Source organism: Cyprinus carpio, chromosome B15 (genome assembly GCF_018340385.1).
Source record: "Cyprinus carpio isolate SPL01 chromosome B15, ASM1834038v1, whole genome shotgun sequence".
NCBI classification, from domain to species: Eukaryota; Metazoa; Chordata; class Actinopteri; order Cypriniformes; family Cyprinidae; genus Cyprinus; species Cyprinus carpio.
In genome coordinates, this window is record NC_056611.1 from 20,730,270 (window position 1) to 20,742,283 (window position 12,014).

Sequence of the window (12,014 nt, forward strand, 5' to 3'; positions counted from 1 at the left end):
AAGCAAACATTAGGAGGAAGATACTCGGAAATCAGATGTGGTTTTCCTAAAAAATTCCTGTGTTTGCTTACTTGCAATGTTTGCATTTAACACCAAACATCATGTTCTTCTTGCACACCTGACACGTCTGAGACAACCAGGACTTGGTGGAAAACCTTTAAGGAGGCACAAAAAGAAAGCCAATATCAGTTGTGTTGAAAGTTGAAAGACAAACATGGACTTAAGAATGAAAACAAGCAAAAGTTCAATGGTCAGTACCTGTGTGTGACATCCAGACCAATATCCTTCCTCATGATTAGCGGAGAGCTTCCATGGGATGCAACATTATCTATATAAATGTTAAAGAAAAACAGATTGTACTCAAAATGGATTAAAATTGAGTTTGGTGTTAGCATCTCTAAGCTTTAGAGTTGCCTGGATGAATTTTTCACTACAGTGCATTCGGGAATGAACAGTATGTGTAAAGCTGCCTTGAGCCAAATCAACATATTTCATGAGCAAACATAATGCAGATGTCTAACTGTAGCCTCTTCATCTGAAGTGCACCTACAGTATGATGACTGAAAATGTTATCTAGGTAGGGAGCTCACTAGGTTTTGGAGTACACAAACTTGAGGTTTACTAAAAAGCACTTACTTCTTACACCCGCGGGATCTCCCAGGTGACTGAGGGTGTTTGGTAGGATGCAGGGGGAACGGGCAGACAACAGTGGTGACCGTGAGGGCGAGTCTTCCCAGCCGTTTCCTCCACCATTTACCTGCATGTTCAGAAGCGGCTTGTTTTTCTTCCCGCTCCTGCAGGCAAAAGGGCACAAGTCAACATTGAACATTAGTGTGATATGCTTTACTCCATTAGAATTTTGGTGTTTTTGTAAATTAAATTATAAAATAATTAATAAATAATTAGAACAATTAATCATTACCATTATAATAACAATTCATTAATTTAATTGAATCATTAAAAATTACTTTGGCATTCAGATTTTATGACCTAAGATACTACATGAATGGAACATTTGAATGTAAAAATCATTTTTACACTGCAGAACCATCTAATATGAACTTGTGTACAAACAAAAAGCATTTTACAATGTAACCTAAAATCATTAAGACTTATCCCCTGCAATCTTTCACTGGAATTATTACAATGCAGCCAATTATAATTCCCAGAAAGCTCTCATAATGACTCACTCTGCACCTCCCAGCAAGAAATCTTTCTATAGTAGTTTAAATAAACACACATCTGCAGCTTGTCCACCACAAATATTTAAAAAATGTGGTGCAAATGCAGGCGTGAGGCTTCACAGACAGGGAGTTTTTGAGGTGGACTTCAGTTCTCATACATATTATGAGGAGGAGCTCCAATCCTGCGGACGTTTATAGGCTCAGAGGAGCGGGAATGATCAAGCACCGGACGCCAGCAAGTCTGAGAAGGGGTCTGACCTCGGCCTTGTGCTAACGGGAAACACTGGGGCTACGTGAAGGGGCGGAAGGACGGGAGTGTTGAACTGCTCTCTAAAACCTGCCTGGAACTGGGCCATCAGTGATCTCAGATGTCACAGCAGTCCACTCCCACAGACTGAACACACACTGGGCAGCTCAACACAGTATGGTACACGTATCAACAGTGGGATTCAAAGGAATATGTAGAACATTTTGTCTAAGAAGGATTTCTTTATTTATGCTTCAGGGCTACAATTCATTCCAAATTGTTGCTGAGTTAGGCAACATGTTGTTACGAGTAGCAATTGTTGTGCAATGTATAACTAAAATCCTCTGGATTTATAATCAGCATCCTGCTCATTTTACATCCAATGTTATCATTATTTCTTTCCCGTTTCAAACTTGTAGGACTTTATTTCTTCTGTGGAACACAAATGGCCATTTTTTTTTTTTTTTTTAATATCCAGCCATTTTCTTAGTATAATTAATCTGAATGAGGAATGGGGCTGTCAAAATACCAAAATGCAAAAAAAACAACAACAACAACAACAACATGAAAGTATCGTAAAAGTATTCCATATGACTGTATTGCTATATTAAAAAAAAATCTTAAACGATTCAATCACTTTATGCAAACTGTAATATATAATTTTTGTAGTGCTGTCTAACAATTAATCACATCCAAAATAAAAGTTTTTGTTTACATAATATATGTATGTGTACTGTGTATATTTAGTTTGTATATATAAATAATACGCACACATACAGTATATATTTTGGAAATATTTACTTCCATATACATTTATATTCTTGTATTTTATATTATAGGCTATATAAATATATCTAACAATAAACATAACATATTTTTCTTAAATATATACATGCTTGTGTTTGTATTTATACACACATAATAAATATACACAGCACACACATATATATTATGCAAATAAAAACTTTTATTTTGGATGAGATTAATCGTGATTTAACGTTTGACAGCACTATTTTTTTAAATCTCTGATAGATTCATTAAGTCACAGTGGAAAAGGAAGATTATAAATCTCAGTTTGTTCCTCACACAAATATGTCATATGGGTTTTGAAGACTTGGAATAAAATGCACAAATCATATGGACCCCATTTATGATATTTAATGGTGACAGAATATTCATTTCAAAACCATGAAATTGTGATTATGAGTGTAAAAGAGTCTTAGTCAAAATTCTTAGTCAAGTTTCAAATGAAATGTCAGCATACAGTAAATTTTTGTGCCTGTTAAGGCTGGCACTAATCTTATGGTTTGAAGAGGCCTCACTTATGCTGTAGATTTTATCTACACCCTTCAGATGAAGATATTCCATTCCCATCATCTCAGTGCATTACTGCATGACTGTATCATGCAGTAAGTGTTTCTGAGAATCTGACATCATGTTTATAGTATTAGGTTGCATCAGGAAGGAAAAAAAGCATCACAAAACACAGGCTAACGGACAAACAGTATATATTTTTTTGGTTACAGACAGCTTCATTATATTTATATACTGAATTGAAATTGGTTTTCTTTCTTGCATATACATTACCTTTTAAAAAACTTGGTGTCAGTACTTTATTTTTTAAAGAAATGAATACTTATATTCAGCAAAGATGCACTCACTTGATGGCAGTAAGGACATTTCTAATGTTACAAAAGATTTCTAGTTTTAAATAAATTGCATTCTTTTGATCAAAGAATGCTGAATAGAAATTTATCAAAGTTTCCACAAAAATATTATACAGTAAAAAAAAAATTCAACATTGAAAAGAGCAGCAAATCAGCTTATCAGAATGATTTCTGAAGGATCATGTGACACTGAAGACTGGAGTAATGACTGCTGAAAATTCAACTTTGCATCACAGGAATAAATTACATTTTTATATATATATATATTAAAATGGGAAACAGTTATCTTAAATTGCAGTAATATTTCACAACATTACTGCTTTATTATATTTTTGATCAAATAAACGCAGCCTTGGTGAACATAAGAGCTAAACTTTTGAACAGAAGTATATCTGCTTGCTGAATTGTGATTGGTTAGTTTTCTTTGCATCTATTTATAGCCACAGAATAACTTTTTGTGAATTTCTGTTTGTAGCTGACTCAATGACTGGACACTTTTTTGTTTTTACAAAAACAAAAGCAGGTCTGATATGGCATTTCATTTACATGCTTACACCAGGATTTCCTTCAGCAATTTCTGAAATGCATATTTAGCTTGCAGTCAAATATTAGCAATGGTAAAATAGCAAAACTTGCTTCAATTTAGACAGTCCCTTTTAAAGACATCATAAAGCCCAGCAGCAGTCTCACATAAATCAATACTGTCATACTTGACATTTGACATCATTCAGCTTTTAAAAAAAAAACATTTTTGAAGCAAACTCTGAGAAGAGATCATCATGCCATGAAGTAATACATCCATAAATAAAATATTATTCAGAGCTGAACTTACTTGTTGGGTGTAGGGTCGTCGATCCGGTTGGCCAGTTGGCTCTGGCTCTTACTGCGTTTGAGGTTGATGTTGGGCAGAAGGTTTAGCAGCTTACGGGATGGAGGTGGTGGAGTTCGTGTGGGCTTTAGTTTGCCATACCTTCTCTGTGGTGGTGTGGCTGGAGGGGTGGACAGCAGCCCAGGGGTGCAGCGGTTCAGCTGCGGGGAGGATGAAAAAGGGTCCGTCAGCCCATCACAGTGAGGGTGGATGATTGTAGGGAAGTCCGTTGAGGGTAGAGCAGAAACAGAGACGCAGGAACGAGGGGCAGGCAAAGCAGAAGGAGGGGGCCAGCTGGTTGGGCTGGGACTGTAAAACTGATGTGCATGCATCGAACAAGATAGCGGGTCAACAGAGGTACTGTCACGCTGAGTGGGTTCTGCTATCCACGGGATGCCCTCTTTCTTAAGTGCTGCACCTAAAACAAAAAGAGTAAGAGACAATTCAGAAGAAGGTGGATGATCAATGCAGGCCTCCAGACCTTAATTAAAGTGATTGTTTACCAGTGTCATTTTAGTGTTATTTATTTAATTTTATAGTATTTATTAATATTTTGAATGAGCTTTTATATTTTTAGTATCAATTTAAGTTAATTTTGCACATGTCATTTTTATTCATTTTCTATATTTCTATTTGGTTTTAATTGACTTTTATTGAAGTTTTAGTGTTAGAATTTTAGTACTTTTATATTTAGCCAAGGCTATATATATATATATATATATATATATATATATATATATATATATACATATATATTAGTTTATATCTTATTATATTAAATTAAATGAATGAAAAGTATTTTAACTTTTAAGTTAACAATAACAATTATTCACAAATGTGATCAAAATTAAACTTTTGCGATAATATTTTTAAATCTAGCTGACACTGGCAATTTGGCAATGGTCTGGAAAACTTTGTGCACCTCCATATATGGTATTGTCAATATATTTACCATATATGGTATCATATCAATTCATAAGTATCTCATCATCATGCATTTTACTACAAAATTATTTTTTTTCATGTAATGGCAAAGTTGAATTTTCAGCTTTAAGTCAATCTCCAGTGTCACATGATCCTTCAGAAATCATTATAATATTCTGATGTGGTGTTCAGAAAGATTTTTTTTAAGGCTTATATTAAAAACTTAGAGGTTTTACCTCTAATTATTTTTGTGGAAACAGTTACACTTCAGGATTCTCTAGATAGAGAGTACAAAAGAACAGTATTTATTTGAAATGAAAATATTTTGTAAAATAATAAAAGTCATAAAAGTCATTATAAAATGCATTCTTGCTGAATACATTTCTATTTTTTTTCTACTAATTTGTCAATTTTATTTTATTTTTTTACTTGCATTACTATTAGACATTATTCTAAAATACAAAAATGGCCAACAGCTAGAATCTGAGCCTAGAGCAGGAAGTCCTAGTGTTTTTGTTTTGAGTAAGCAGTCACCTGTATCAGTAGCGCTCTTGAGACAGGAGAGGGCAGTGGTGATGCGGGAACACTCCTCACTGCTAGAGCCCAGTCTTTTCATGGTGTCTTCCACCTGCACACTGGACATTTGCAGCAGAGCATCCAGAGACAGCTTCACAGGGACTGCCTGGAAGACAGAAGAAAACATTAATAATGGCATAGGCAGAAAGGGACATTGGTGATTAATTGCGCATTGAGTCAATGACTCAGTATTATCTTATTTGGCCAGTATTTGACCAGAGTCGATGGTATTTCTGTGGCTGTAGACAGAAAGAATAGAGTCTATACACTAATTAGAGAAAGATTAGGTGATAAAGCTCCCTGGAATCCCACCGCCGCCACTAAGACTGCTGGATCTCGTGGCACCAGACTGAGCCAATGTCCAGATACCAGTTTTCTTTCTCTGTCCGCCTGTCTCTGTTCCATTCCTCCACCCTAAAACATCCCTGCACTCTTTGGCATCTCCCTGCCGTATTCCAATTCTCACCCAAAACACACACACACTCTTACTCAAATGCATGACTGAGAAGCTGCCCAGCAACAGTTGTAGTTGTGGTCAGTGAGGTCTCCATGGTAAATGAATAGATAACAGGACACATGAGGTCCTTTGGTCTAAAGGATCAAGGGAGGTACAAAAAGTCTATTGACAGACAAAATGGGGTGAATAAGATTCATCAATACAGGGTTTTGATTATATAGCACACATCAACGTAAAGCAGTTTGAGATTGTGGAGTCAAACGTTGGTAATTAACAAAATGGACAAATAAGGTGAACAGCAATGTTTGTGTGTCTGGTCCAGGGGAATCTTACAACCACTGCTTTGTTTACTGATAGCAGGGATATGTGTGTGTGTGTGTGTGTGTGTGTGTGTGTGTGTGTGTGTGTGTGTGTGTGTGTGTGTGTGTGTGTGTGTGTGTTTTTCACACACAGCTACTGCATATAAGACACACTTCAAGGACACAGCTGATAATTAAACGTTGTAGAAGGTTTTAAATTTCTCAAGTTTACCTTCCTTGGGGGCCCCTAGATTGAGAGAATACTCAGACACTCTGAATTTCCGATCAAATTTTCATCTCCAACACTCTTTACTCCATGCAAAAATCATTTTACACTATTCACTGTCATCAATCAAATGATAGAACTAGAACTTAAGGTTGTAATATATAATACATCAGTGTTGCTATTGATAACCAAAATTAATAGTAATATAAAAAAGTTGAAATAAAATAAAATAGAAATATTAGATGAAAATCTTTCATTAAAAAAAATATATATTTAAATAAAATTAAATAAATTAAAGCTTAACAGAAATCTAAAGTGGAATTTCAGGATCTAAATTTACTGAAACTAAAATAAAACTTAAAATATAAAATAGAAGCTACTACATAAAAATCTAAATATTAATAAATATTATAATAGTTTATATATTTATAGTTATTTATAATAGTTTATAATACAAAAAAAAAACACTGGACTATACAAATATTCATATAAATATACAGCGGTTTCACTTAGATGTAGATGTACAGGATGTATGAAAACATTGTGATGCATCGATGCATCGTTAATCATAATCGAATCGAATCGTGGGCCTCTGAAACGTAACCGAATAGAATCGTGAGATACCTATAGATTCCCACCGCTAATGCAAAGTGATCCCAATGTGTCTGGAAATAAAGATTATATTGCCTTTAAAATAAGGACACCAAAAGCAAAGTTAAAAACCAAAATCTAAAAGGACACAAAGAGATCTTTAATACTTCTGGAGTTACAACAATAGAAACATTACGGGGGGGGAAAGTGCCAAAAGGTGCCTTTTTCCCCTCTATTTTTGAACTGTCACCATTGGCATTCACAAAAAAATATAAGCAAAATCAAAAATGTGAGCCGAGGATGTTTTTTGGTTGATTTGACACGTAATGTCCCAAATATATTTTAATATATTTAACATTTATTTAGTCTGTGATAAAAAAAAAATATTAACAAAAAATTAAATGAAAATATTTAAAAGCAAAAAAAAGAAGGTATATCCCCATTTACACATGTAATTGTGTTTGTATGAGGTGGGTGGGTGTAATACAGCACATCATAAACAAGTTAAACGGCCTTCTAAATGATAAGCATGACACTCAGGGGAATGGAAATCTCCCAGCATCCTCATGGAGACTTCCTTTTTGAACAAGAGCCAGAGATCAGCATTAAGAGCACAGATCTCTTCTCAAAGACAACATCATCCACTCATTTAGCCTACAGCTGAAAGAACACAAAACTAATATCAACTTAAGCCGAATCTAAATCAAACCAACAGGCATAATCTCTACACAAACATACAGTAACATGAATAGCCTAATTATTTATCTACTGGAAATATTATTAATGTTTATTCTCTCTTCTGTCATTCAGAAAACACAACATAATGCATAATGAGGGTGTAAAATGCACCTCTTGGTTGCTCTATAGGTTTATTGTGTATTATGTGTTTTATATAAATAAACTTGCCTTGCCTTGCCTTGCCTCTGGGGCAGAGAGCAGGTGAAATGACACATACCGATACCGAGGTGATGTCTGAACATGCCTTCTACCTGAGTCTATGAGCTGATGTAACAGGGAGTGATGCTCTAAACAAAAAAGCAAGACGCAGCATTACGCTTGCTTCCATCCAAACAAACACGCACAGAATTAAAATCACCCAGGTGAGCTCCCCAAACAAATAAGTCCTTATCAGTGACAGTTACTGCTGGCTCTGTCAGTAAAGCTTCACATGAAACTACAATCAAACAGAAAAAGTGTGACAGTGGGTGCTTACGAATTAAATAAACAGATAAAAATCACCAATCCGCCCTCAACAAAACTCTTCAGTGGAACTGCAACTTGATAAGCACCTCAAACAAATGGCAAACGAGGAATTTCCTCACAAGCTTGTGAGCCTGACATGAGCCTGATGTGTTTAAACATAGCGTTAGCAGATATCTGCCGTTGGTAATTCCGTTTGCAGACTTTCTATGACCACAGAGGCTTGCATGCAGGCAGGAAACCGACAAACATCAAAAACAAAACACACTTGACAAAGTCTTGAAATGAGACTGTAAAACACGAAGCAGTCAAGCTTACTATACCATGAGAGATTCTCCACTGAAGTTGTCCTTTACTAAAGCTCATAGCCCAGAAACGAAAAACCAAAGTCTCTCCTCAAAATCTCAAGTCAGTCACGCTGTGAGAGCTGCTCCCTTCCAACCCAAACTTCCCCTCCTACTTGTCCTGTCCCTCCTCCCTTTCCCCACTGTCCCTCCCCTCTATCCCTCTTTCCTTCCTGTTAACATGCCTGGGAAATCTCTCCACAGCTCTGGACACTCCTCCTAAAAGCACATGGTCACCAATACAGGCATTTGGTTTCCTGTGTGCAGTTTAACATCCCTTCTCTCAGCTAAGGATGTGTCATGACGGTCAACTCAGGGGCATCATGCTACTTTTTATATGTAACCAAAGGCATGAATAACAACTTATATGTTAATGTCAAATTAGTATAACTATTCTATTTAGCAAAAAAATAAAATAAAAAAATAATAATAATAAAAATATTTTTTTTTTTTTTTTTTTTTTACTAAACTTGTACCTACAAAACATCTTTTTAATGGGAAAAAGTTATTTCAACAACAGTGGCACAACTTAATTACAATTTCTCCCAGATATAAAATAAAATTGTAAAATACACTTTTTTAAAAACTATGAGACTAAACATTTTTTTTTTTTAATTTATTAATAAATAAATAAATATAGTCAGTGATCACCATGCATTGTCAGCGTCAACATTTCAGTTTTGATGTGAGAAAAAAAAGTGTTATTTTCTGGCACAGTGACAATTTCAACTATTTTTCCCAAAAATAGAATAAAATAAAATAATAAAATAAAATACAAATATTTAAAACTGACTTACCATTCAATGAACTAGTTTGACAATGTTTTCTTACTTTTATTTTATAGTTTTACACTAAAAAAATGCTAAATTTAAGTGAAACAGTTCAAGCATCTTTCAAGACCCTGCATTCTGATCCAATCTGATCCTCTTGTGTAAAATCCCTCTTTAAAAAAAGGCTTCTGACTTTGGTCTGTTAAACTGCAACCAACTTTATTATACAGGGTTTTCTTAAGTCAGGTTATCGAACTACTCTTTCAGGCATTCCACTGACTAGACGACTAACTGAGCAGACATCACTGATACCACACAAATTCTACTATTCTACAAAAAAAAAAAAAAAAAAAAAAAAACTAATTTATGAGGCCATTAACTGAGCAGGATGTCTTTTGACTATGTGAAACATAGATTAATGAGGGTTAGGCTGGCCTAAGTCCTTCTTTGACCTGTCACTATACATTTTGTGCATAAGTGCTCAGTCTGGGCCGAAAGAGAGGCCACATCAGAGGAACAAAGGAGAGAAAGAGAGAGAGAGAGAGAGAGAGAGAGAGAGAGAGAGAGGCTACAGCACAGGAAACAGAGGTTTGGGTGAGATTGCATTTGTCACAGACTCTTTTTCTTTCTATCTCTTTCTCTGTATCTTTTGCCTTAAGGAAGGCCACTGGTAGATCCACAGGATGTGACCCACAAAAAAATATGACTCAACCACAACCACTCCTGCCTGTGCCCTTTAGACTTACTCAATAACACATGCTGGCATGTTGTGGACTGCCTAAACTCAAATGCTCCAAACCTTGGTTGATTTAAATTAAGCATTATATTCCATAAGCAACTAACGGTCCAAAATACTAAAAAAACCGCAAAAGGAAAAAACTGAGAAAATAAAACAACACACAAATTTGAATGGTGGGTCATGGTTGTTGATCCACTCTCTCACGCTTGTTGAGCAATGGGAAACCCCATCACTGTGGCAGCTGGGAACATTAAGGAATGAGTCACAATAAAAAAAAAAGAAGTAATTAATGTGTAAAGACGTCAGCCTGTGACATCAGTTGATACTCACGGACTATCAGAGACACCAGATATGCATATTATGGATCAGTGTTCTTTAAGTATTATTTATATAAAATTATGGTTTTTATTCATATTTTGAATTAGCTTTTATTTTATATTTTCAGTCGTGCTAATTCTATTTAATTTAATTTGATTTATGTTTAATTTAGTTTTATTTCAGTATTATTTTTAGCTCACTTTTAGTTTTCATTTATTTCCAGTTATGGTATTTTAGTGCTCCAATTTAAAACCAATGCAACATTTCTGTTTTGTTTTTTTATTTAGTAAAAATTTTGAATTTAATATTTAGATTTTTATTTCAGCTTCAATATTGTTTAAATGTTTTTAATAATTTAAGGTTTATTTCACGATAATAACTATACAATCAGATGGTCACATTCTAGGACATAATGCTTCCAAAATATTTGGAACGAATGAATGAATGAATGTTTCTGCTTTACATTACATTCCAAACCAAAGTAATAAAGAAATATTGCATAAGCACTCCTTCAAGCAAAACTGACTTCATACAAACAGTAAAAAGCACATTAAGACTGGTTGGTTAAAAATAAAAGAGTGAAGTTAGTTTTAAAACAAGTGATAGCATCATAAGCTTGATAAGTTGCTACTTGTGTTTGATATTTACTTATGTAATGCAATGACGTTCAGACATTTAGGTGTGACCTAAATGCCATAAAATCAGAATGATTGAACATGATCAGATATGAAGTCTATGATAACAGATGTGTTGTTTTTTTTTTTCACAGTATGATGACACCCTAGATAGTTCTCCATTTCTAGTAAATGTAAAGTACACAAATGCACACAAAGAAGTAGCAATAACTGAGAGGACAGCAGAGGTGTTTCCTGGTAGTTCTGTAGATGCACCAGAACTTACATGTATGTAAAACATCTCCAGTGGAACACGCTTTTCTAAAATGTCTAATCATGCAAATACAACCACACTGGCCCCAGTCCCATCTTGCCTGCCCACAGGAGAAACAGCATTCCTCTGCTTTTCCTGAGAAAGCACTATCCCATTATACTTTGATACACTGGGGCAACTGGATTCCCTGCTGTCCTCTCCGAGAGGGGCCGGCTGCCCACGTGTGTGTCCTGCCACATGCATGCATTCCTGCCCCGTGAATCACACTGTAGCAGCCTGGTGTTACACGTTAGAGAACAAACTTACTGAGCTAGGGCAGGGATTGTCAAGTGGTGGGTCACAACTCAAAATTGGGTCTCAGGTTATAGAAATAACCAATGCAAAATGAAAATAAGTAAATAATAATAATAATAATAATAATAATTAGGCTCATCACACATCAATATACACGTCAACATATGTAGGTTTAACTAAAAATATATAAAAAGTAAGAGAAATATTATCCAGACTACAGTAAAAATGTTTTCTCTCACAATACAAGCAGTTTATGATGACCACAATATGCTTTGTATTGTGAGTGATTTTATTTTTCTTTAATTATTACAATTATTAATTTAATAAATAATATTAACATCTTTAAAGACATTTTTGTTTACTTTTGTACAATTTATGTAATTTAGTGGGTCATCACTTATGTCAGATGTAAAATCTGAGTG

The 12,014-nt window shown here is 34.8% G+C and overlaps 1 protein-coding gene across 4 annotated transcripts in view; it reads right to left on the minus strand.

Moving 5' to 3' along the window:
- LOC109103098 (kinase suppressor of Ras 1-like) overlaps window positions 1-12,014 on the minus strand; it is a 34,789-nt gene that overhangs the window by 7,851 nt on the left and 14,924 nt on the right. For 3 of the 4 annotated variants that reach the window (XM_042739737.1, XM_042739738.1, XM_042739740.1), the window contains 5 exons: window positions 5,425-5,572; window positions 3,931-4,384; window positions 637-794; window positions 259-328; window positions 72-155 (listed from right to left, as the gene is read on the minus strand). In XM_042739737.1, the coding sequence (XP_042595671.1) occupies window positions 72-155; window positions 259-328; window positions 637-794; window positions 3,931-4,384; window positions 5,425-5,572 (914 nt within the window). Of the gene's footprint in view, window positions 1-71; window positions 156-258; window positions 329-636; window positions 795-3,930; window positions 4,385-5,424; window positions 5,573-8,562; window positions 8,715-12,014 lie in introns of those variants that run through there. The other variant, XM_042739739.1, reaches the window with a different exon arrangement.